The sequence below is a fragment of the Lipophrys pholis genome (genome assembly GCF_963383615.2).
Source record: "Lipophrys pholis genome assembly, chromosome: 3".
Taxonomy (NCBI): domain Eukaryota; kingdom Metazoa; phylum Chordata; class Actinopteri; order Blenniiformes; family Blenniidae; genus Lipophrys; species Lipophrys pholis.
In genome coordinates this window covers 30,641,629-30,669,564 of record NC_137627.1, presented here as the reverse complement: position 1 = coordinate 30,669,564, position 27,936 = coordinate 30,641,629, and the positions used below count along the sequence as shown (strand labels likewise).

Sequence of the window (27,936 nt, the reverse complement as noted above, 5' to 3'; positions counted from 1 at the left end):
TAAAACTGTAATTTTGATCATCTTCTCCAATTTCAGAGCGTTCATTCTTGTCTTTTCTTGTACAGTGGCGGGAAAATGTAATAAATAATTTAAGAATGGCCTTTACTGCCTAAGAATATAGAGAATCACTTAGTTGAACTCATACATATTGCTTCTTTGGGCAGGAAAAAAAAATATCATTGAAATCCTTGAAATGAGCCGATGAAGTTCCACAGTTAAGCCTTGATGTTTCCTAATTGGGAAGTTTAAGTAAGTACTTCTTCATATGAACTTTTGAAAAATGTTCAGACTGACACAACTTGAGTCGTCACTCAGTTATTAAATTACAAGCACATTAATCAGCTAGGGGGAGAAATTTGAGTTCTCTAACAATAACTGACGCTTTTATGCTCCAGGGAAAACAAATACTGGTAATTAAAGGTCATGATGAGGCATCTTGACATATCAGGGACTGTTTTATGGGGTGCTGTTGTTTTTATTCATACCACTGCTGAGAGAAATGGAAGGTTTAATATGGTGTAGGCAGCATTCTGGATTTAAAAACATGTATGTTCGTTCAGCAATCTGGTTTGTCGAGCCCGATTAGAGCCTCGGCAGGCAGGTTTTGGCCCACAAGCCTTTTGTTTGACTCCCTTGTTGTAAATAAACCTTCACGAGCCATCGGAAAATCCATCTCTCTCATAAAGTCAGAAACTTCACAGAGAGTTAATTTTTCTCATCTGAACAAGTTCGTCTGCCCGATTTTTCTGCTCATGATCAGTAGTTCAGGTGTAGTGAGGTGTCAAACTGACGTGCTGTTATAATACTCTGACTGATATCACCTTTCAGTGGCTTCTTATCACCGCTGCTGGGATATTCAGCACGTCAAAAGAATAGACAAACAAATCTCTTCGAATGTAACGTAGTCCTACTATATCACTCTTATTAAATGTCATTTAATGCAAATTTGCAACTGGAAACGTCTCTCTGAGACTACATGCCCTCTTCTCCACTGATAGTTAGTGTTTGGATAAGAAGCAGGAACTCACATTTTCTTCTCCGGAAAGCTACTGAAACAACAAAAAGTTATTTTCATTTGAGGTTGTCAAATGTCACCCTGAAAAAAACCTTTTCATCACTAAACTAAACTTGTGGAATGCAATAAACATTACAGATTTCTACGTGACATTGATATTTTTCAGGTGATGTTTTTGCTCTTTACCTGGTGTTTATCATTCCCGACACAAAGGTTAGGCAGTTTATCTGGGCTTAATTTTTCTGGACAGACCCAAGTATTATGATCAATGGGCAAGTGATGAAGTAAATATTGCCAATATTGCAGTCACACATAGAGCGGCTGTAGCATAAATATCAGTGGACATGGAGTTCAACAGTCAGCACATCACAAAAAAGCGCTATCTTTTACACGCCTGCTCGCAGAAGTTGCAAAGTCTTCTAAGGTTACACTGTTTTGTTGCTGCTGTCAGGTTTGTTCACTTAAGGAAAGAGGATCAAGAATTTGCATGAATATTGGTGAATATAACGTTTGAGTGGACTTTGTCTGCTCTCACGCTGTCTTCTTGGCAGTGTTTGAAAGGAAGCTCCAGGATGAAAAGTCTATTCGGACATTTTGGACAAGCATGAAACTTCTGAGTCATTAGGTTACTCACTCAGACGTCCTCACTTACTCACCCATATCTGAAATTGAAGAGGTTATAAGGTGTTTTTCTTTTGATGCCTCTGCCATCTTACACGTTTTGAAGGAGGGAGGTTGACTTCACAGATTTACTTGCCAGGCTAATATCACAATATAAGGTTAATGATGGTAGTAATGGCATCCCTATTATCATAAATACCTCATATAAAGCACAGTTTTTTGAATCAGTGCATCACTATTCAGCAGTGGTTTCAAACATAAGGCTCATGGGCCAAGAGAGGCTTCAATCCGTCCTGTTAAAACCATTAAGTAATTTGCAAAAATCCCACATAAAACTACATTTCCTAACATTTTTACCACGTACACTCTGCGCCACAACCTACAAAAATTTTCAAGTTAAAATGTAAAGGTTAAATAAAGCACTATTTTACATATGTGGCCCCTGAACTAACCTGTGTTTAACACCCGTAGCATACAGTGAATTACAATATCTTGATTAAGGTTAGAAAAAGGAAAACGATCACCACATACCTATTTTTATGCAGTCAAGACCGTGAAAGCTGCCTTTTGTTTCATAATTTGCTCTCCTCATTCATAGTGATCAGTGCTATGAAGTAGCACAAAAATACATACAAGTACAGCTCCAGCCTCTGCTTGGTCTTGAAACAAGTAATACTTGTGGATTGAATGTTTTGGATCCTATAAGCCAGGGGTGTCAAGCACATTCAGGGACCACATTCAGCCCAGCTCATCTTGAAATAGTGTGATAATAACCTTTAAAGTTAAACTTAAAATTTTTTCTTTGTTGTGGTGGCAAATATACCATGTGAAATTGTCAATATTTTCACAGAAAATCCATCTGAAAATGACTACAGTCTCATCATAAAGCCAATTTTAATTAAACGTTCTGGTGCAAAATACAGTGAAATGTCTAAAAAAAGAAACTTCTCCTATCTGCTTGTTTTTACTAACTGACCATGACAGCATGGCTTTGAGGCTAATGCTACTTCATTCTTTCATGGTCGCATCACTTATCTCTCAGCTCGGGTCTGTGTATTGTGTCGTGTCCACAACTCTTAAGATATTTGTTTAAAATAAAATAAATAAAATTCTTTAAAATTTTTACAATTTGCTTGTGAGCCAGTTTTGGTCCTCGGGCCTTATGTTTCACACCCTTCCTTTAAGCTTTCATGCAGAGCTTTCAGTTTATTTAGTATTTGTATAAAACCTGTAACTGCTACACTCCTGGTTTTTCTATGTAACTTATTTTATCCTTTCTATTTGTCCCAATTAAAGTACATATTCCTTGAAAAAAAAAAGAAGTGATTTCAGGGGAAGAAAATAAGTTCATGGTTTTGCTTTTAAAATTCCCAAAAAGTAACCTCCCCACTATATTTTCTGTGAGTTTCTTTACAGATCCCACCCTGCATACATAACTGAACTGTCTGTAAATATTTCAAGGAGCCTTCACTGAATTTGCTTTCGACTGCAGACTTTCCAAAACTTCACCCGTGTGTCTTTGTGCCTGTTCCACTTGTGCGGCCTATTACCTGAAGCTCAACCCCTCTGATTTTTTGCAGATCTCTCGGCTGCCGTCCAGAAGTTCTCGCAGTCCCTTCAGGAGTTCCAGTTCGAGTGCATTGGCGATGCAGAGACGGATGATGAGGTGAACATCGGTAAGTTCACGTCAGTGAGGCTCGCGAGGGCATACATGTCTCTCCACTCTTTCATCCGCTTGCTCACCTGAATCAGAACCTTCTCTGACACCTCTGTGAAGCTTCTCGTGGGAAAACGATTGGAAAGCTCACATTTATCATGCCAGCTAATGTCCTCTAGCTAAAGCTCAAAATGTATAAAATATGAGTCATATTTAAGTCGTGTTAAATTGGTAGAATCAGTCATTATCAGACAACAATCTGGGTACTCTACAAATTCCTGCAATGGGATTTGTCTTTGAGTATAGAGCTTAAGGTTGTCTGTTATGCATGTATAATGTATGCTATTGATTTGCTTATGATGCTTCCCCTGTATCTTCTCGAGCCTGTAAGAGATCAAAGACTCTAATTGTGATCAGTGTCAGAGATTAATGGAGGTGCGAACCTCCTGGCCTCCTGTAGGAATATGAAAGCAGCTGTGCACAGGGCCTTGTTGGCTCTAATGGGCAGGATTCCCAGTCTGGCCTGCTCTTCCTCTTCCCTCTCCCTTGCTCTCTCTTCTTTTTTTTTCTTTTTTTTTGCACTGCTCATTATCCCCAGCTTGAGTCCTTTGCTCTGTGGAGCTGTAGACTGCAGAATTACTGTCCATCTGTGAGGGCCAGGCTGGATATCGACCTCCTCTACATGAGGCCGTAATGTTCATCTGAATGCTAAATGAATAGTCCCTCTTTTTCCTTCACAAAGCTCGATGTGACTGTGTGATTGCCATGGGTGTGCAAGAGGGCAATTATTCTTACTGGAAAAAGCCCGAACAAAAATCCAAGCCTCATTAAAATCAAGCACACTTTAATCGAGGCTATGCTTCTCTTTCCTGGCCTTCAATCAAGGATGTGTTGATCTCAGATTAAACAATGGGTGTTATAGCTGCCCACTTGTAGCTTGTTTTCTTTTTCCCTCATGTACACCCCCAGCACATTAAAAAATGCTTGATATGACAGTTACACGCCATCTGTTTGGTAGTCATCTGGGCCATTTTTAATCATGATGGGAAACTAAAAAATGCAATCTGACAACACGTTATACTACAAAAACCATTCCTTGCATCCCTTTAATTGTAGGGAGCTGAGCTGTGTTCAATGATCTTGAGCTGTGTTCGGTATCCTATCACACTCCTGAGCTATATAATACCGTGGTCGCTGACCATCTTGGAGAGAAAAGGCCATGATTACAATTTGAGGGGGGAAAAATGAAATAGCCTGTTGAAATCAATCTAGTCATCAATGACATAGGGCTTTCTGACTGACATGGCGAGACCCTTGCGTGAATGCCAGCCATGATCTTGATGCAGTATTGGTACATTTCACTTTGATGCTCCCAACTTCCCCACATAACATGGGGATCCTGTGTGTGCTGGCTGACGGGTTCACCTGACCTTTTATTGATTTCTCTCTATGACTTCCTGCAGTGACATTCACATTCCACACCAGTTATCTAGGAATCAATGGGGCCAAAAGATTGATGTGGCTGGAGAAATTTAAATTTCGAGAAAAGTTACAGCCTCTTGTCTTAGAAGGTCAATCCTTTAGTCCACCATAAAAAACCATCCAGAGCCTTCTCGGGGGGATCAATTGAAATGAGTTTAAACCGAGACCCAAATAGATAAAAATATTGCTGAACAATTTCAGCCTACAGAATCAATGATGCACACGTTTTGTTACAATATTCAGAAACCTATCTATACACAGGAAATGTATACAGGCTATTTATTGAGGTACCACATTTCATTTTAAGGGCATGAATCATGGAAGTCTGCTGCCTTTCTTCCATTTACCAGTGAATGATATGCAAGCTGTAACCTCACTTTGACTCCCATTTCCTTTCTTTGGAGTCTAATCTTGTCCCATCAGTGGTTCCAGCTGTGCCCTTTACCCCCTGAGAGGTTTGCACTGTTGATAAAGGGGCTGGTAGCGTTAATAGGAGGCCAGCCTGCCTGCAAGATCACTGGCACAAAATCATTGCTCCATGGTCTTTAAAAGCTTTGGTGTGTAAATGGAGCAAAGTGTCTAAGATGATGCATGGGCCCCCATGCCAGGCTGTCGGGGCTGATAATGATGTTACTGTCTTGGCAAGCAGAGCGCTCAACCGCTGCTAAATGGCTGGACATAAGGTGACACAGGGGCTGACCAACAGAGGCCACGTTGTATCTGGCCCCCCATTTAATGAAGCTGTGCAGCTATCACGACACAATTTTCTGGCAGATAAGGTTCGATCTAGTGTATGCTGAATTCATCCGGCGCCCGCGAAAGGCAATATAGGCCTTTGAAGTGTAGCCCAGATGGTGTGAACATATCTCTGCCACATCAGTCCCTCTTTCACCATGGCAGTATATTGTGAAGCCTAGCAGGGGAAGAAAATAAAGGGAAGTAATCAGTGGCTTCCATTCAATTGAAGTATTGTTTTTACTGCTCGTCCTGGTTTTTAAATTGGACAGCTGCATGTTTTTATTGGGTTCTAAAATGTGCTGCAGTGAAAGGTCTCAAGCTGCAGTGCAAATAAACATTTTAGCACCATGCTACAGTGCTTGTGGGGTGCCAGGAACATCTGAGGCTTAACGACTGTGCCACTGTGGTTTGTTTGACGGGAAGAAGAAAAAAAATCTTTTATCCCCCGAATGTCGCAACACGGTGGTTTACCGTGTGTGCTCTTCAGTGGGGAACATATTGTGGACGATGTCTCATACACATTGATGCATTCATTGACCAGATATTGAGTGTTTCAGCTTAATATGGTTTGATTTATTTAAAAAAATTTTGCGTGTGTTTCAGCCCAGTCGTTCAAAGAGTTCTCCCAGCTGTTGAACACTGTCGAGGAGGAGAGACGACGCTTGGTAAGAACAAAACAATAACACATTTCATCAAGATGGTTCAGCTTTCATTGTGCATGCACTAGTTATGCCTCGCCACACAAGAAACCTCAGCCACAATAGTGCCGATTATCTACTTTACATTTGTGTGCATGCTGCAAACAGATTTCATCCTCATTTCTCTGTTTACGCTGAATTCTAAACATTGAGATTTTAAACGTAGATCCATTTGAATCAAATAAAGAACATAACCATGATTGGCACACAGTATGGCTGTACTCGCAGTGATGGGTATCATTAACTTTTGCCTGAACACAAGTGATTATTTAGTTGCCGTTTGCAAAAAAAACCCAACTAAATCATAATTATAACAATTTTCTCCCTCATAAGAAGTGAAATACTCTGACAACAGAAGTCATCCTTTCGAAGTCGGCTGAGCAATGGTGTCTCACAGGCATTAATTTTACAACTTTGTAAACTGAGTTTAGAGGACACAGGCAGTGACTTATTGTAGAAACTGACCTAGTTTGACACTTCTTTTTCCCCCCTGCATGTGACTCATGATTGACAATAAACGGAGGTTAACGTCATGAAATGTGTTCGGTATTATGAAAATGCTGAATGTAATTATAGAAAAAACACAGAAAAGACAGAGGAACATGGACAAAACCAATTAGGTCTTCATGTTTCCTGTGATGGATTGTTGAGCTCAGATAATTTTAAATCAGCAGATGTTGGGTTTCTGTGTTGTGCTAAAGTGGCAGTTAGTGCTCTGGTTGGCTGGTCTAAAGGTCGAGGAACAAGCCTCCAACTATGCCGAATGTCTGCAGACAAACCAGGCATGACATAAAGGGCAAGGGCAAGTGGAGGTGAAGTGTGGAGGGGGGGAGGGGGCCTGCGTCCCACGGTTGGGAGTGCTGCAGAAGACCCCATACACAGTCACACTTCACTGTAATGCACCAAAATCCAAATAAAGGCACTTTTGAAAATGTATTTAAGTACAGAAAAGAAAGGAAGCATAACTGCTGATTTGATCCCTGCTGTCTGGGGATAATGCCAATAGAGTTGTGCTGTCATATCTGTGTCGATTCGTTGTATAGATCTGCTGAGAAAGATGGTGTTTGTATGTTTTTAGCCTGTATGTACTTCTTCTATGTCAAATATGGATGTAAAACAAATGTGTTCCTGATTGCGATCTCTGACACAGCACAGCATTTAAAATATACTCAGAAATGTTTGCAGATTAATCATTTATGTATAGTTTGAATGAACATGGTTAAGAGTGAAATGAGCAAGAGAAGGTTAAACTAGACTAGGAGTTTGCAACCTGTGGCTCTGGAGCCATTTTGTGATTGCTTCCTGTAGCTTTCACTAAATTATACCTAAAACATTTTATTTTATTTCTATTTTATTTATACACCATTCATTTACAAAATGGCATTTACCTCTTGGATGAACAAAAGGCTTAAAAATAGGCATAACTATACAAATAACTATGAATAAAGTAAGAATTAGCTTTTTTGGTTGTGAAATAGGCTGTATAGTGATGTAGTGGTTAGCACTGTCACATCATAAGAAGAAGATTCAAATCTGCGGTGGGTTTGGAGCTTTTCCGCGTGGCTTTTTCATGTTCTCCAAGCATGTGCATGGGCTTTTTTTGTGTACTCCAGTCCAAACACGTGCATTTGAGGCTAGTTGACTCTTAGGCCCCTTTTACATGGCAACATATTTAACTGAAAACACAAAACCTTGGGTTCATTTTGGCTGTCCGTTTACACTGCAATGGTTCTCAAAGCACTGTAAGTGGACATCATTTTTGAAACGTTACTGTGTAAATACAAAATTCTTCTGAAACAAAATCTCAAAAAAGATTGCGTTTTAACTTGAAATGTCATATTATCGAGGTCTGAGAGTTGTCTGAGAGCATCAAAAATCCAATTACCACAAACACAACAACTCTAAAGGCTACAAGGTAATCACCAAAGATCATGTAGTTTTTACTGCTTCACAATAATTAAACAGTGAAGACACCTCTGGCACACAGAGTTGAAAATCTTGGTGAAATCTGCGAAAGTTATTGTGAATTGTTGAGAAAAATAAGCACCACAGAAGATGTCTCTAACCTTTACCATATGCTGTGCATTAAACCAACAAAGGCCAAAGAGGTCACCAGGGCGGGAAAAAAGAATTCAACAAATTGCAAGATAAATATTTGCAGAAAAAGCTTCAGTCTGTCCGGGTTAATGTGTGTACAGATGAGACTTTGCGAACACAACGACGGAGATTTCATTGAAGAAATGAAGCTCATTAAGGATATCGGAGGCGAGATCAGAAAAGTCCAAGGTTTTCGGTCTCTTAGCGGGACAATGAGCCAAAGTACACAATCCAGCAGCACAATGGGAAGGATGAAGAGGAAGAGGTGGACCGTTATCAACTGACTAGCAGTAAGAGCTGACCCAAATCAAATTTCGGACCTGTGGAGGCGAAATCTGCCAAAGCTTAAGAGACTGCAAGCTTAAAAGAGCATGAATGCAATGCGGTGGCAGAGTGTCGGAAACAACCAGCAGGAAGATGTGATAAAGCTTTCAGACGAGTACAAAAAAGGTTCAGAGGCCGCCAATAATCCTATAAGAAATACTTTTGAGGACTACATTTTTTATTTGGCAGTGAGAAAACATTTCATTCAGTAACTTTGAACATTTTACAAAATGTTCTGATCACATAGAATAGACTTCTTTTTTTATTATTGTAAAGCAAGCAGAGCCAACTTGTTCACCTGTGGGAAGAACATTGGTGCTATTTGGAAATACAGTGAAGTATGACTTAGCATCAGCTGTGGGAAGTGAAACAAAGTCACAGAAGTAGAATATCTGCAGTATGGCTGCACACAGTGCTCTGGAGCCGATCAATTTCCTTGTTTATTGAGTTATGTTATAACCTATTTTCCTTATTTCTACTTATTTCTATGCTTTCTTTCACTTTCACGTGTGTGTCTCAGACACCTTACACACCTTACACACCAGCTACTAGTTAGAAGATCTTAAAAAATACTTATTTTTGCTTTGGTTTTTTTACTACAACCCCCCAGCCAATCTTGGCACTGTTACCATTTATGGAGTGGGTGTGTGTGTGGGGGGGGGGAGGACAAAAAAAAAAAAAAAAACACACAAAAAAAAGGGATCACACTTAGCATTTAATTTACAGATCTAGACATTTCAGAGGGTGGTGCTGAGAGGTATCTTAAGGCGGCAATTACCTCAATCTGCATACTTCAGATCTGATTTGCCAAGTCTGGTATGCAAATAAGATCAGCTGCAGGTTAACAGTCTGGAGACATTGTCATTCGGACTTCATTCACTGCGAAGGAACAAGCTACAAACTTTTATCAGCAACCTGGTTTTGGAAGTATTCAGACCTCCAGGAGTGAAAGTTTCTTATAAAAAGTTTTCAGTATGACTAAAGACTCTTCAATTAGTATTTCAGAACAAGCCTTCAAACTGCAAAGACTCCCACATGTTGTAAAAAGCTTGGAAAAGATCAAGGTTGTCAAACATAAGGCCTATGGGCCAAAACTGGCCCATTCGAGGCTCCAATCTGGCCAAACCACAACGCAAATGGTAGAAAATTCCAAAACATTGATTAAAAATGTTTAGTTTTTTTTAAATTGAAGAGTTGCCGACACAACACCTAGACCTGAGCTGAGATATCGCCTCAAAGCCACGCTGTCAGGGTGAGTTTATAGAAACATGTAGATTGTAGTAATTTGCAGTTGTAATTGTTTGATTTTTGCAAAAATTTGGACATTTTCATCACGTGTACTCTGCGACACAACAAAGAAAAACTCTAAAGTTGATATTGAAGGGTTGTTATGGCACTTTGTAACTGGTCCGGCCGACTCAAGGTGAAATTGCGCTGTATGCGGTCCCTGAACTACAATGTGTTTGACACGCCCGACATGGATGGGTTTAATCTTTGCGTCATGTAGTTGTTGTAAGACAATGGGACGTCTGCCTTTTTTTCCTCCAGATATTGAAAGTGCACGATGGAAAAAGTTGCCCCTTTGCAGGTTTGGGTCACTTCTGTACATGCTATGTATCGTTGGGGGATTTATACCACCCCAGTCATTTTGCAAACATGAATTCATACCACCTGTGCAGCATGCATGAAAAAATGAATAGATTTCAGCAAATTGTGCAGATATACAAGAAAAAATATTGATGCAAGATATACTGTGTAATACCTTTCTGTGGTATGAAGTGCTTGTTTGTGTAGATGTTTCCCCATTTGTTACAGTTCAAGTGAGGCTGGTATTTGTGTGCAGAGTTTACTTATCGTGCAGCCAGAGGTGTGCATGATAACTTCTTATGCAACTAACTCAATACATAATTTTCAATTGAGCAAACAGGTGTTAGATTTAGAATGTATTGCGGGTGCAAGTGGATATCTGATTTTATGGTGTTGTCAGACTGGAACACCGGGATGTTTGTCACCGTTAGCACATGTATTTCACCGCCTGAAACAAGGCTCTGACATACGGTTGTGTCATGTTGCAGCAGTGGTCGTAATCTCTTTTATTGGCTTTTCAGCGCTTGTCACAACAGAATCATCAGAATGTAAAGTCACAAGTTTGGGTACCACAGAAGCGACAGTGTTTAATAGCTTCATATAGCATCCGTCTGCACAAATAATGGATACAAAGCTCATAGCTATGTATTAGTGCATCCGTGTGTACATTTTTATATTTTAAATCATTTAGTTCCAGAGTGTGAGACACAAAAAAAGAAAAAGTCTCAAAGTGACAAGTGTGAGCAGCCAGAAAACTGTACAACTAAAACAAAAATGCACCAGAGCTAAGTAATGGAAATAAAGTCAATAAATCAAAGAAGGTGTGACGACTTGCAGAAGTTAAAGGATGCAGGTCTTCATTCGACTGTGAAAGCTTTAATAAGTAAAAAAGCTCTTCATAGTACACACACGCTCCCCCTCAGCCCTCTCTGTTTGCTTGAAAAGCATCCTCCGTGCCTCCTCTCGTTTTCTCTTCACCTCGCTCACTTCTGTGTCATCTGATCTCAGGGAAATGCAAGAAAGCGTGGCTGTGATCTGTGCACTGTGACTCACTGCCATGGCACTGATGCAAGAAGAAGCACACATTCTCTATTTGCGCGTGTTTGGATCTCTCGGGGAAACTTAAGCTTGCGATGCAGCTAATGTCACATGTAAACATAGTATTTTTTTTTAAACCGAGCTGATATGAAACATGACTTGTTGATGTAGTTTTTGGTTTTTCCGTGAAGATTCCGCAGGCTGCTTCTCACTTTGAGCTGAAACAAGCAGCTTTTCCTGGCTGCTCCTGCAAGTGAACTCTAAATTGATAATGACTCACTCATGTCTTGGGGCCATACAAAATGTGATTGACTTTGCTGGATAAACTACAGCAGGTACTTTGTTTATGTTAAAGCTGTTTTTTTTTTATTACAGGAAACAGCCTGGTTATACCAAGTTCAGACTTTGAGGCAGGCTGCCAGAAGCACGACAACACCAAAAATATTTCTTGGTGTGTTCTCTCTACTTTGCAGTTTTCACAGCAGCGCCACCTTAACATAAGTTAAGATCTATAAATAATTAAAGCCCTTAATTATGTAGTCCAGGCAAAATAAGCATAGTCTCAGCGGTGAAAACTTCCAATTAATCAACCTTACTCCCACTATAGCAGTTTAAGCTCCCATTAAATTGGAGGTGAGAAACTCCTGCTTTTGCAGGAGAACATGGACATTTCACAGAGTCTGGGAATTGATCGAGTCTTGGAGAAACACCACAGCTACACAGCCGATGATCGTTTTTCTGAAGCTGATAGTCATTAAACAGTTCTTAAAATTTCACTTGCCCAATCCTGTTGCTTTTCTTTTGGGTTTTCTGTGATATTAACATAATTGGACGAAGCTTGGTAAACGCTTTTCAAATACTGCAATAGCTTCAAGTTGTTTTCCAAATGCAGTGAGCACCAAGCTGGAGCTTTTCTGATGTATTAGTGTAAAAGTACAAGTTTCCTATGCCTCCCCACATTGAAGCAACTTTGTGCCAGTACTAATAGGACGGCGTATATTTCCTGAAAGACTCTGTTATAATGGTGACTGTGGCTCGGTTGGTAAAGTTTTATTAACTATTTCTCCACATTCATGTGTTGAATTATCTTTTAGAATGGAAAGAACCCCAAAAGTTGTTTGGCATTGGCAGAGAAGATTTTGATTTTTCCATACACTCATGTTACAACAAAGAATTAATCATACAATTACCAATTCCCTTACTTAATGTGGTTACTGCTCTCAGCTAGAATATTCTCTGCTTAAGTATGTGCTTTAGGCCCTTTCTGTGCAGAGTTTGCATTTTCTTCCTGTGTGAGGTTGCTTCTACATTTGAGCTGAATTGATGACTGGTAAAACAACCTGCTGGAATATGTATAATTTTTCTGTCTCTGTTACAGAAAAGTGTGCAGACCGAAACATTTTGATGATGATGAATTCCCGTAACGAGGAATCAAGGGAACAGTTACAAATCTTTACTTTGCATTTCAGGCCACTGCACAGAACAGTTAACATTGAAGTGTTAGTCAGTGGTTCTTTGTCATTTAAGTGTTCTAAATCAGTGATTCCCAAAATGTTTCTGGATGAACTCCAATTGTAAACCTCGGCAACCCTCCCACCCAGACCCTTAAAAAAAACTAGACGGAACTTCATAACACACTGCAGATGAAAAACAGAGTCTTTGTTATATTCTGTCGCGATGAGTTCCTTTCCTCTCAGGATAAACTCTTTGAGTTCACACTCTCTCAGGGTTTTTGGTGTCGCTTCAGCTTGCACAGTTTTAAACTTCACCACAAAAGATGGACTCCGCTGTAATTTTGTCCGTTGCTTCAGAAAAGCCATATTCTATGTAACTCTCTTAGTACATTCTTTTTTGATTTTGACCGATTTATCTACTCTGTAGCCTGAAATACAGCCATCTTTTCTCCCCCTGCTTCCTTTGCCAGCTTACCTTTGTGTATATTGGAGACAGGATGTTCACGTTCAACAGGGCCATGTCCTCACAATACTTTAAACTTTTACCTAGGATTTTTTGATATCAATTTTGTTAATAAATTATACACTTTTAATGTAAATGCTCAAACGTAGTTTTGTGGCATAAATGAATTAAATCCATACATGCCTATTTTATAACATAGAAAAGTCTTATACCTCTTAAACTCAAGAGGGCTTAACAAACCCAAAATGAAAGCTCAGAACTCATGATCATTTACTATTTTCCCTTGAGAACATTGTGGTCTTGATGGAGCCTAAAGTCACCCATAGGTCTTAATCTGAGTGTGTCTGATTATGTGCCTGTCTGTGTTTGTCACACTGAGCTGTAGTGAGTGTACCCTGTCTCCACTGACTGTCCACTGAGACCCTGAATTAGATAAAGTGACACAAATGATGGATAGATAGACATATTTTCTTGTAAAACTCTTGAAAGTGTGGGCCTCTTCCATAATTGATTGGCATTTCCAGCAACCAGCCTGGCTTATTATAAACCCCAGTAATTATGAGCCAATATTGAGAGCCAGCTAGATGGGCCACGATGTAAAGCTGCAGTGCATCACAATGTTGAAACAAAAGAATCAACCAACTTTGATAGATGCAGAATTAGGAAAGCTCTTGAGTGTTGGACGAGTCATTAAACATTCAACAGCATTTTACAGGAAGAGAAGAGGGAAGAAATATCTTGCAAAAATAATCCAATAATAATTCTGTGACAATGATATTGCTCCTTTTAGGAGACAAAAGAACAATAACCCATAGACCCGAGACAGAAGTGGGGAAATTAATTTTTCATGTCTTCAAATCGTATCCTCAAAGTAATGCTCATGTTCCTACTGCATTTGTAATATGCTGCTTGATTACGTATTGCACACATCCACTGAGTATTGCAGCTTTATTAACCTTCTTAATTGTAATCTACAGACAGCCTCATTTCTAGATATGGAGGAACTACTGCGAGACCACTCACACTAATTAGGTTTGTCAAGTGAGATCCACTGGTGTCAGGGGTTGGAGAATTGTTTGTTGTGTGATGCCGTCGTACAGATAAATGGCCCCAGCTGATGAGAGGGGAGAAATCGGCAAAGAAAACAGTTTCCTTTCCAATTTCCTTTCTTTTGCACAATCCATACAAATGAATTCCCAAATTTTATCAAATGTACCTGGAAAAGACTAATTACTCTTAAACTATTTGAAATACATGATCCTGTGCAGTGAAGGTCAATTAAGAGAAATGATGACCGAAGCCCTGATTACACAACAAAGTTCCAGGGGAAACCCCTTTTTTTTTGTGTCAATGTGTCAGAAAGGTTTTTTGTATACATGGCAATGATTTAAAAACGATGTCTGTTTACACGTAAAAGCTGAAAATTATGTTGTCATCATGTAGGGCCACTAGTGGGTGCTGTTCACGGACATTCATATGGACTGACAACCAAGTTGGATTGCTTCTCCTTGTGACTCTCAACTAAAAAACGTTCTCAAAAAGTTGCGTCGTCAGTTTCTCAGCGCTATCATGTAAACGGACACCCAACAAAAGTTTTGTACGTGTAAACAGGGCCTGAAACAACAAAATAACAAAACCCATCCATGTTCATGAATTTGGATGGATGACCTTTGATATATCTGTTTTGTTGCAGCTATTAGATAATGAATTTTCTACTGACTTATGTTTGTGTGTTTAACTGTCGCTTGCATTAACAAAACAAACTCAGCCCTTCCTTCGATATAATGATGTCGTCGGCGGTCAGTAAAATGCAGTCAAGCAGAGAAAGTGATAACGGTTTGAAAAAGATGAAAACCAACTTTTCTTCCTTTCCTGCTTGTCATTTATTAGTTAGCTGTGCTGTGAATTGGATGTGTGTCCCTCTCACATCTGTTATATACAGTTTATATATGGTACTGATGATGTGACGTTCTCAACACAAAGCATAAAACACATTCGAATACACAAATGGGGATGACAGTTTTAAATTTCAATAGAGAAAGGAATTATATTTGATTGTCAGAGAGCGATGCCTCACATTCACTAATCAACTGCAAATCATGAAAGCTTAGAAGACGGTCAAAGCACTTCATGCTACAACTGTTTTATAATAAACCTGGGGAAGCATGAGGAGAAAAGTTGATAGTTTCAATGTGTGCATCTGGTCTGGAGAAAAAGGGAAAAATGTGCAGATGACCAGAACATTTCATCTGAAGTCTTTGTGTAATTTGACAGCCGTTGGTCTGCAGAACTTAATTAGTGCATCTCAAACCAACACATGCACTCCAAATGTGTTAAAGCTTCTCCTAACAAGTGAAGTACACCATCCTCTCAACATGAAACATTGGGAGACGTACCAGTCGAGACTTGACTCTCTGCTGCACTCAAACCACAATTACTGCCAGATGGTGTTTCTATTTTGAATGTTTGTTGCTCCTAATAGATTACAGCAGACAGATGTAGCGATCGCAACATGCGATGGGGAAGAAACTCAATCTGGTCACGTTCAGATTGAGTGGGCGCAAATTTTCGGGGTCAGTTTCCTCAAATAAAATCTCTGTTCCTCAATGACTCCCAGTTTCACTTTTACATGTGTGAATCATTTCTCAAAAAGCAGATGTAGAGGAGACCTGAATTTGACAAATATGTGCTGTGTGGTTTGTCAACAAGAAAGCTGTATCTGCTGCATGGAGGAGGCTGTAACTGGAAGCCCAGTTTCTGCAGGCTTTGTCGAGCATGAAGTGTTTTGTTGTCTGCTGGCTTGGCAGCTATCCAGGCCTCAAATCTTTTTTCTTTTTTTGCTCGGCATTTTGTGATTGGCTTGTCTTCCACCCAGGTGTTTTATTCCACATGAAAACTTCACAAATTCGATCTCCTTAAAAAAAATAAAAGGGGAAAGATTCCCTCTATAATTCCCCTGTCGATAATCCTTTCAGCTGCATCAAAAAAGTGAAAGTGGCTGAAGTTCTGCATGGTTTGAGAGGGTTCAGCATTGCTGAGCATGGCTGGCATTTAGGAGAGGAAGGGCAGTGCCCTGGTGTTGTGGCTTTCAGAGTGATGATCAAATCCCCATGGGAGGGAGCCTTTTATGGAAACAGTGGAAAACAGATTGGGTTTTCCTGTTTTTGTCTCTGAGAGTCAACGAAAAAAGTCAGGTCAGGTTTTTTTTTTTTTTTTAATCTATATTCTATTAAATAGCATTCTATGACTATTTCTTCTGCATTTCCAACCGACACCTTTTAACGAATAGGAGTACTTGTTGACTTTGTTCTTTTTTAGTAAATTTTTCAGCTTTTCTGCTTCTGACTTCTGGCCTGCTGCCACCAGGTATAATGAAATGTTGGCATAATGAAGTGAAATACAATCCGCTGTCAACACAGTCGAGTGCATTCAAGGCTCCATCTGACTGGCCAAGCAAAACATGAATGCACTTTACGTGGCATTTTACAGTTCAGTGAGCCTTTTGTAAAATGCATATCACAAATATCAATTTCAAGTGAGGAAATGTGCCGATCAAGGATATTTCCAATCATGGTCTTATGAAGAAAGATGTGTCAAAATGTCATTGATTACAATTGAGTTGTGTTGCTTAAATGCTCTGTGTTGTTTTGGATTTGTGAATATATGTGAGCCCACTGTGCTAGTTGTTCTGAAGGAAAGTCTGTGCACAAACTTCACATCACGCTTCAGAGTTGTTGTACTTTTTCTTCTAGGTATTCATAGTGGTGCTTGGGTTGTAAAGTGAAATCAACCATTCAGATTGCCATCTTTCACTCCCTTTTAAAACTTGTATACTTTCACCTTGCTGCTTCACAGGGAGTCTTTTCACTCCCCTATCATTCATGCTTGCTCATGCAGGGTTTTTTTCTGCTCTTTATTGTATTTTATTTTCTGGAATGAGGAAAAAGTTCACATCACATGCTATATCAGATCCGGACTGATGTTGTCCTCTTGTCTGGGTTATCGCTGCCTCATGCAGAAGCGCTCGCTCCCCTCCTTTTGAGACGTGCATAATAAACTTAGAGGAAAATACTTCAACAAACAGATGTAAGCAACAAACACTACTTCAGATAATGCAGGTAAACTCTGGTGTGTAAAACGGTTTGTTTACCTGGAGTCATGAGCCATTTATGTGCCTTTCTGCACTGAAAAAAAGTGATTCTGTCAAATTTTCAGGTCCAACACGACAAATATTCTTTAATAATGTCTGCAAATAAAAGTTATGGGGAGTCAGCTGAGATGATGCCTCTCATAATAAGAATGCTACTTCTGCTTTTCAAATGCATTCAGAACAGATACACATCCTATATTTCATATTACTGAAAGCAAACACATTAAATGGTTCATATAGATTATTTTTCATTTCAGTTAAATGCAATATTACCTTTGCACTTGTTTTTATATGTACAATACTTAATAGATCAGCCTCTTGAAGCTATGAAGACAGCGAGAGACTTAAATTCCCATTACACCCATTGGCAATTTTGGATCCCCCAATTAATCTCAAGCCCTATTTACACAACAAAGTTTCAAGTGAAACCGCATCGATTTTGCATTTTATTTCCAGAAAAGTTACACGTTACATGGCAACATTTTGAAAATGATGTCTGTTAACAAGGAAATGGTGGAAACGTGGAAAATGCTGTAGTTAGCATGGCAAGCCAAGAGTCTGTGCTATTGGTTGTTTTTTACAATGAATTGACACACACATGCAATCATCGAACAATACGCCAAAACAATAACAATGGAGTGCACAGACATTTTTATAGACAGACGACCAAGTTGGATTGTTATTACAGTGACTCTCAACTATAAAATCAAGTCCCGGGAGAATATGGACTGGGAGTCATGACACTTTGGACACCACCATTGGTTTTGCGCAGTAGCAACGTTTCAGAAAAGTTGTGTTTTCATCCATTGACTTGGAGACTGAGTTGGAGCATTTCTAAAACTTTCACCTTGGGAGCCGTTTTCAAAAAGTGGCATTTTCAGTGGTTCCCAGCACCATTGTTGTGGGAACAGACACAACAAACTGCAACAAAACTTTTGTTTTTACTTGAAACGGTGTAAACGGGGCCTCTAAGGCATGCTTTAGGACTGGGACAAAGTCCTCAGGGAGAACATACGAAGTCTACAAGAACGCCAAAACATCAGGTGCAATCTTAATGTGAGTTGAGAGTGCAACCCACTAATTCAGTCTGAAGGCCTTGAGGTCAGACATTTCCATCGTGTCAGGTACTTTTGTTTTCTTGCTTTTGTATCTATATCCATTTTCCATTTTTTTTATTTAAGTGCTCCTGGAGTTTTGTCCTCTGTTGCAGTCAGTGAAATGATAACGTGTAAAAACTATGAATAGTCCCTATTTTATCTTACTCGGAAGCATATTTATTTTATTCTATTTTTTCACAGTTATAAGTGTAAGATGCATCTTCTTCAGGAAAAACCCCTTAGAGTCGTTCAAGTGCTGACTTGCTGCTCTGTGTTGCATTTAGTTCTCACGTTGAGAGTTTTTCCCTATTTACACTTTATTCAAACACTCACAATTACATATAATTTGTCTGTTTCCCACGGGGCTAAAACTAAATAATATAGTGTGTCTGAGTCGTGTGCTGCTGTTGGGGTTTTTTTTGTTGATGTTTTTTTTCTCCCTGGATTTAACAGTACAGTAACTCTGCTCTGCGGGCTTTCAGTGTGCTGCCCTGTGAACTGAGGAATGTCCCGTTGACCCTGAAACAGCACTGTGAAATAAAGGCAGCCATTGTTCTTAGCCAAATCCATGGCGGCCTGTTTAATGAAAGCTTGGGAAGTATTTGAAAAGAACATTATCAAACCTTTGAGCCGCTCGCTTCAACGCTAAACGAAACCTCAGTTTGCATGGGCCGAGACTTCACTCAGTATGTTCGCTTCCATCACTGACACATGTGTGCTGAATGTCAAAATATTAAAGCCATCCAGATGCTACTCACATATCAGCCTACTGAATATAAACTATATTTTGGTTCGAGTATTGTTTTTCACAAAAATCCCCAGTGACATTCATAATTCAAAGTGAAATTCACTCTTACAAGACAAAAACAAATGCAAGAAGTTTTCTCTCCCTATAAAACATTTAGGAAATTACAACGTATTTTGTTATGACAATTCGAGGCCAGAGGAAATACATCTTGTCTTTAAATTCCACCTCGGTGTTCGTTGAATCTATGTGAAGCTGTCACCCTTATTGGAAACAGATAAAGTAAAGTAAAGTAAAGTATTCAAACTGTGAAATACCTTCTGCCTGTAAAAACCTAAATTTTCCACCACAGTGAGCCAGATGTATTGTCAGTGTTGGTACACATTTTGATAAGAGATGTTCCCGGTGACTAATTTCTCTGTCAAATAAAGACAAATTTTAATTATGACTGATCGACTATTCTCCAAAAGAGACAAAAGACTGAGAAAACAGTCAAAATTCAATATATTGTGTAAATGAGGAGCCATGAGCCATTTGAAGCATTTAATCTCAATCTTAACTATCTCTGACTTTAATTGCTTCTGAAGTACCAGGTTCTTTGTTCTGGAATGAGCTACCACTGCCCGTCAGACAATCCCCTTCAATCCACTTTTAAAACTAATCTTAAGACCCACTTTTTATTCCTTGGCTTTGAACCATGGTTAAGACTCTGTGCCTGGTTTTATTGTTGCCAGTCTTATTGTTTGTTCTGCTGTTATGTACTGTTTTTACTCTCCTATTATATTTTTTATCTTGTCTATTATGTGGAGCACTTTGGCTTCAGCCACAGCTGTTTTAAAGTGCTATATAAATAAAGTTGACTTGACTTGACTGTGCCAGGGGTGTCAAGCATAATAGTCCATGGGCCAGAGGCCAATATGGCACCATCTGGGTGGGCAAAGGCTATCATATATTTTCTGAAAGCTAACAGTCTCAGGTGTCGAAAAATGCATGATAACCTTTTCAACTTGGGAGCTTTTAGAAATTACAGCTCGACAAATATCGAAAATTGTGAAAAAAAATATGGCAAACTGTGAAAATGTAAAATTGCAAAAGCTCAGCATATAAAGGTGAAATACATTTGCAATACATGTCTACTTATAGGTTTTTGCATATGGGGAATTCATTCATTTATTTAAAGATCAAGGTCAGGCTCTAAGTTCAAGGTCAAGGTCAAAGAACGTGCAAAATTATGGATATGACTTCATTTGACATGCTCTAGATACCACCACCTATATTTTATAGCTCAAAAAGCAATGTAATCTTGAAGGCAAGGCTATGGGCTTTCAGGAAATATGTATTATGCGGTAATATGTTTAATATTTCCAATCTTTGCTGAACTGTAATTTCTAAAAGCTCCCAAGTTGTTTAGGTTATCTTGCATTTTTAGACACCTGAGACTGTTAGCTTTCAGAAAATATATGATAGCCTTTGCCCACCCAGTTGGTACCACTTTGACAAGAATTGGCCTCTGGCCCATGGACTATAAGGCCTGTAGAACAAAATCAACCATCAAGAAGCTCCAATCCAGTCAACAATCCACTAAGGAAATTGTGAAAACTTCAAAGAAAATATAGACTTTAAATTTTGGGGGGAAACGTTCTTTATTGATCCCCTTGGAGAAATTTCTTCACCGAAGTGACCCATCGGTAGGCAGCCACACAGCGAGGCCCTCAGGGGGAGCTGATGGGGATCAAGGGGCTTTCTCAGGAACCCAGGGTGGATGCTTTTTTGGGACTGCAAGAGGAGACACACACACACACACACACACACACACACACACACACACACATAACTGTCCTACAATGCAGTCGTAAATCGTATATTTTAAATTTGTATTCAAATTCAATGTATTAGATAACTTCGTGACGCTTTTACCTTCAACACAGTTGCCTTGCCAGGTGCCAGGTCATTATCAAGCCAGGGCAGTGACTACAATGTATCTGGGTAAACAATGGCAAATTGCCCTGAACTTAAATTAGCTTAACAAAGCAGCCATCGTTCTCTGCAGTTTAGTTCAGTTTATTTAGTTTTTGAAAGTGAAAAACTAAATAATAGTAGATAGAGGATCAACTTATATAATCTGCCCCTTTATTTTAATTAATCCTTCCCATTGATAATTAAAAAGCAAACAGCAAACATCAAGCAAAATGACTATAAAGTCAGAGCAGCCTGCATAGCCACTTGTATCGGAGTTATATTTCATGCAAATAAATAAATAAATAAATAAAGACTTTCATTGTTCTGCGTCAATTCTTTGTGTTTCAGATAGTTTTTTATTTGAATGGGCTGTGGAACAGTCAAACCACCGTACTTTAGCCAGAGGACATGGTTCATTTTTCCACAACAGTGTTTCAAACTGGCGTTTACTCGGTTATCGTCTGACTGCACTGTAGCTCTGGTGGTAGATGAGTGCATGACAGTTCTGTGGTTATTGTCCACGGATAAAACACTATCCATGACCATTTAACGGTTTAGCTGACACGTCACATGCATCCCTACACCAGGGGTCGGCAACCCGCGGCTCCGGAGCCACATGCGGCTCTTTCGTTCTTCTGCTGCAGCTCCTTAAGCTTTGAGCCCCCTGCAGTTCATCCCTGAGCGCGCCGGTACGGTAAGGCAAAGCGCACCCACACCCAACTGTGTTGCCACTACAGAGAGTGTAGTAAAATGTAGGTTGGGAATGACGCAGGGATGTAACGTCATTACGCAACAATAGTTGCGCATAGAATGCAGCTCCGCGGCCATCCAAAGCCGTGAGCTTCCTTTATCTGTGACACAGCGAAAACTTTCTCACTCCGAACTGCAGCGTCCAGATCCCGCTGGATCTCCTCTCCTGTTACTGAGAGGAGCGTCTGAACCTTGTCAGAAGACCATGGTGCTGTGGAGCGCCGAAATTTCAATAAACCCTATCAACAACAACAACACGCCAGTGTGCGCAAAGTGGCGTATGTGGACATTAACAGGAGTGTTTACGGCAGATGAGATATTTTAATATTGCCGACTTGTTGAGAGCGACGATCCTCACTACCAATCAGCAGACGTGTGGATGAACGATGCTTCATGTTCACAGCCACAGAGACAGCCACTAAATAATGCTGGAAAACACAACAACTAAATGACATTGAATGCCACACCACTCCCTCATGTTTCAAAACTTATATATGCGTCAATTTAATAATATTACAGTGACACCGGGGAAGGGGGTGCGGCTCCCAGTGTGTTCTGTTCAGTGGGAAACGGGTCCAAATGGCTCTTTGAGTGTTTAAGGTTGACAACCCCTGCTCTACACCAAGCCATACATTTGTTCTAACTATTAAGAATTTAGTTCATCAAAGATTGTCACCATTTCAAATATTGTCCATAATTACGCTGAATTCATTTATTTATCACGACCCACGTTCCTTTTGTCTCTGCTTTCCCATGTATCGTTTAAGTGAAACAGGGTCACAGATCTGTCTAATGGAAGATGTTTTCTCCGTGTCTGGAGACATCTGCGTCTTGGAGAGTGTGAAAAGCAAAGCAGGCATTTAGACAGCCTCTTGAAGAGCTGTTTGCTGACATAATGTATTTCCTGTCGCTAGTCTTTGCTGAGAAGAAAGCCAGCCGGGCATGCTGAAATACCTCTCCACGCTGAGAACATTTATATTCCAATATATCAACCTGCGGGTTCACTAGACCTACAATAATTAATACATAAAATACGGTACTTAAATATACACATTATCTCAGCAAACCAATTGCCAGTACCAATTTTTACCAACCTCCTGACAGCCAGCTCTATTTTCTTAGGAACCAACTGGACTTTTTAATGACAGCAGTTGGGTTGCTGTTGTAAATGGTTAGTCTCGGTGTGCCAGGACTGCAGTGTGAGGGAAGAAGCACTTTTGCACTGACTCTACATAATGTGGTGTAGTCACACACACACACACCTGACAGGCAGCACAGCCTTCTGTTTTGACACAGGTATAATAAGTATTACTATTTTTGAATCGCCTTGCTGTTATTTTCCCTATTCTGAGGGATACATGCAATTCGTTATGTTTATCTTATGAATCATGGGCTATTACAAGACTACATCAATGTTTAAAAATGTGTTTTATATCATACTTTTAGTAGATTTAGCTGGAAAACTAATTTTCTTTTTATCCAAGCCTTGAAATTGGCAATAGGGTAATCAACCAGTTGATGCTTGTAGCGCAGCATTAGGTAAAAATGGCGCAATATGTAATATTGTCATAGCATTTCAAATCATTATTTAATAACACCGCATTTTGTAATCAAATTCTTCGATGCGTTTTCCAATGAATTTTGCCGCATTTTGTAAAAACTTGTTAGATATTGTAACAACAAATTTTTTTTAAAGAACATTTAATAATTTGGTCCATTATTTAATAATGTTTGCCCTTTATCCGTATACATGGTTTTATGTTTAATAATGAGAAAGAAATTAATATTCAGTTGGCAGTGTTGGGAAAGTTCAGTTCCTACACGAACTAGTTCAAAGTTCAGTTCACAAATTTTAAAATGAACTAGTTCTGTTCATAGTTCTAAATTCACAGTTCCAAAAATGAACTACTTCATAGTTCTTTTTTTTTCCCCAATATGTTTCTGCGAGCTATTACCCTCAGAATACTGACATTTCCCCATTGTTGCCACCCATTCAGTCCACACTAGTAGCCAGCTGCAGCTTCCCACCCGGACAGTAGATTCTCAAAAACATGAGGAAAAACTTGCTGGCTGAATGGTCTTTTTGAATGAAGAATTATTAAAACAAAAACAAAATGGACAGTAGCCCTTAAGGTGCAAAGGGAACTGTACCGGGCAGGTTCTACAAACTAATTACAACTTAAAATAGTAAAACCCTCAAGGAATGATTTAGTTACTCGCACATACCTTGAAAGGTGAGCCAGGTTCAATGTGCTGTCTCAGGTTTGATGTTGATGTTGTTGATTTACAGAGTTGATTCTTGAAAGTTTACACAAAATAGTATGATTATTCCGACCTGGATCATCACTGACTTTTTCATAAAATTCTTTTAAGTACCAGGATTTCCAGACTATTGAGCTGCACCCACCAAATGGAAAATGGAAAAAAAAAAGAAAATGAAATATTGGAGTTACATGATGCACCTGAACGCATCACCCAGGTATCAGGCATGAAGCTCGTTAAGGAGTCGTCCGCCCCCACATGTAAAAAAAAAAAGAAAAAGAAAAGCGACTTATCATCCAGAAAGTACGGTAACCATATGAAGATGAAGTATTAATCTGAGTTAGTGCTGCTGTCTTCCATTTATTTTTGCCGTGATGCTTCGCAGTTTGATGACGCTTGCAGCGGTGCGACTCTGTGGTGGCTGCTGTTGCCAGATTGGCTGTTTTCCCCCTACATGTTAAGGCCCATTTACAGTGTGCTTTAGCCGGGTTTTTGACTGGAAGGCTCGGAAATCTGGCACTCTCTTAAATAACATTGAACTGTGAGAGCGCCGTTCACAAAGGCCAGAATGAGCGTGCTCACAGTGATGTTCATCAGACAGAAATACAGTACGTTCAATTGACGTTCGCCCAAAATATGAACGAGTTCATGAACGAGCGTTCACTGAACTCGATCAGGCACAACACTGTCAGTTGTACTAGAATTCTGTGTCACTCTTTGCTGTTGCTCATGTCCTGCCAACATAGCAATGGTAGGATCTAAATCACATTTTACTTTTTAGATCACCTGTTATTGTGGCTTATTTTAAAGTTTATTGGAAAATGCTTTCAAGACTTTTATTAAGAAATGTGGCAGATTATTTTAAAATGCGGCATTATTACATAATGAGTAGTGAAAAATGTATTACATTATTGCATATTGGATGATTATTACATAATGCGGCACTACAATGCTCCCTGTTCTTCTGTGTCCCTTGCTCGACAAGATCTGACGAGTACACAACCTCATGGTTTGAGCTCAGTTATGGCCAGCTGGACATGCTAATGGCTGGTTCTGAGCTGCCACACCGTAAGAAAGCTGAAGTGCCCACTTATTATAGCCTCCCAGAACGAGAAGGCAGTGCTACAGACTTTGATAACAGCAAGATATTCCAGACTAAAGGTTAAATACTAGGATGACACATCTGCAAGAACACGTCACAAGACACCATAACCAACGTACAGCTAATGGCTGAATTAAAACTAGTGGCCGACTGGAGAAGGTTTGTACATCAAAGTTACCTCAATTTCTGCCCCCAAAATATCAAAATGGATACTGCAGTTTATTCACAAAGATTCCTGTAAAGTTTACTCTGGTTTTACTGTGCTAACTTTTACGTTTTCTGCTGTTTCATGCAACATTCCTTGAATTCCTTTGTTTATTCTGTATTAATGAAAATTGGTGCATGTGAGATTTTCAAAAAAATGTACTGCCTGGAGCTTCTAAAAGAAGAAAATGGCACTTAAAGTCCAAAGCAACGCTAAATACGAGAACAAAGCTAAAGGCATGTTTCCGATTATTATTTTTTGTCTCTTGTTAACTTTTTTGCTGAAATTATTATTATTATTATAATAATTCTGTAAATGTATTTATTTGTCATTGTTTTATTTTGCATTTTTACACCATACTCAAGACAATGACGTACACTATATTTGTATTATGTTCTATTGGAAGACAGGCTAAGAGAGAGAAGTTGGTTTTGTGTGGGAGAAGGGTGGGATGGGGTGGGTTGTTTGTTTATTTGTTAAAAAGAAATTTACAACAAATGATTTATCTATATGAATGCTGAAAACAATAAAAAAAAATTAGGGGAAAAAAAAGAAATTTCCTGCCTAGGCTGTAGCATATATATATATTGCAATATATTGAATTGCCAGATTCTTGCTTATACACAGCACGTTGTAGCTATTACCAAGCAGACATTAAGATTTTGTTAATGAGGATTATAAGGCCCCATTTACACAGCAACATTGTCACGTTGCATTTTGGGTGTCCATTTACATGGTGACGGAGCTCGAAGCTATCAAAAACTTTTCGAAAACAGCTCCCAAGGGGAAACGTTTCGAAAACGCTCCATCTCCAGGTACACAGAAGAAAACAAACTTTTTGAAAACAGTGCAACTGTCTAACAAGCTATCTCACTCGCTCTATACCTAGCGACCCAGCTACATTTCTGTGTAGCTGTTTCTCGACATAGCGAATCTCAGTCACGTCATTATTTTTGCCTTAAAATCAACTTTATATTCACAAACACTTTAAAGCACTTTCTGTTTCTAAATGTTTTTATTTGGAGAAAGTTTTAACAGACTCGTTTATGTCCTAATACATAAACTATGACCACGGCAACTTCAAACTCTGGCTTCAACAAATATTACTGGCAACCAAACTAAACCGTGTTAAAACAAACAGAGAATCCTCCAGGGAACCTCAAAACCAGACACCGGCTCCATTTTCTAAGCTTCTTCTTGCTTAACAGCTTACTTTCCAATAAAGGTGCAGGGCAAATATGTCACATCTACTCTCACACTGTTGTGTGACTGTGTCTGCAGAAGGTTTGTTTTTATTTCATAGCTCATAAAAGTTACGGGAGGATGACTTTTCAGCTTGCTGCAGGTGCCAGTGCGGCACCAGATAAAGATTTAGCACTGCAATGAGATTGTTACCCCTCGTCACACACACACACACACACACACACACACACACACACACACACACACACACACATACACACACACACACACACACACACACACACACACTCCTCCCTGCAAAATGATCTGCAGACAGAAGTGACAGAAAGACATGGCTATCACGCTCGCTCTCGTATTAAAGGTCATATCACACCGCAAGCATGGGTGTAAGTCATATTTCTTCTGCTGTGATGATGAGGGTAATAACGTTTATTATGCATTTAAGACGTTAATTATGTTGTGGGGGCTTTGCTTACACCTACTTTAATGAGTTAGGCTAATTCCTTTTGGATGCTGCCGCTGTTACTGTGGTTATTGGTGTGAGTGTTGCTGATTTTCTTATGTGATGCCGCTGGCTACACGAGCTGTAATACGATTCAAGACAAAGAAGTGCAGATGTCTGGCACACCGACACAGTCTTTCACGTATGGAAAACACAAACGTGTTATCCCACACACGAGCGGCTCTTATTAACATTCCCCTACCGCACTTGTCAACATCTCACTCACAGGATTTTTACACTTAATAAACCGACACAATTGTACATTCACATCAGCTGCGTTTCAGCCTCAAACGCTTTAGTTGATCATTACCACATGGTACCTAAACTTAGGTGAGCACCAAATGAGAAAATGTAATTGCTTCAAGGAACAAAGGCCACTTTCAGTATGCTTAGCGAAATCAATAAATAATATTTATCACCCGGAGACCTCATCATGAGCTCAAGGTGGACACGCAACATTTATGAGTGTATTCATGATTAAATGGGTGGACAGATTAATGTGACTGTTCTCTTCCAGCTAAAGACAAACATGAAGAATATTAGATTTATCTTTTGTTGGCCATTCTGCAAAAGAAAACGGAATTAAGCCTTTAAAAATCTATTCATATGGAACCTAAGGTGAAATGATGTGGTGCTCTTCACCTCTTAATCTACTCAGTCTCATACAAGCCAACTCGATTTTAATAATGTATCATAAACATGTTTGTACCAAGTCAGCCAGAAAGAAAATAAATGAATATTTAAATAAAATTGGTTGCGTAGTGGTTGGCACTTGCACTTCGAGTCC

At 39.4% G+C, this 27,936-nt stretch overlaps 1 protein-coding gene across 1 annotated transcript in view; it reads left to right on the top strand.

Annotated features, from left to right (window-relative positions):
• arhgap42b (Rho GTPase activating protein 42b) overlaps nucleotides 1-27,936 on the top strand; it is a 105,954-nt gene that overhangs the window by 33,279 nt on the left and 44,739 nt on the right. Inside the window, exons 2-3 of the mRNA XM_080458971.1 lie at nucleotides 3,217-3,312; nucleotides 6,117-6,178. Of these exons, the coding sequence (XP_080315097.1) occupies nucleotides 3,217-3,312; nucleotides 6,117-6,178 (158 nt within the window). The remainder of the gene's footprint in view (nucleotides 1-3,216; nucleotides 3,313-6,116; nucleotides 6,179-27,936) is intronic.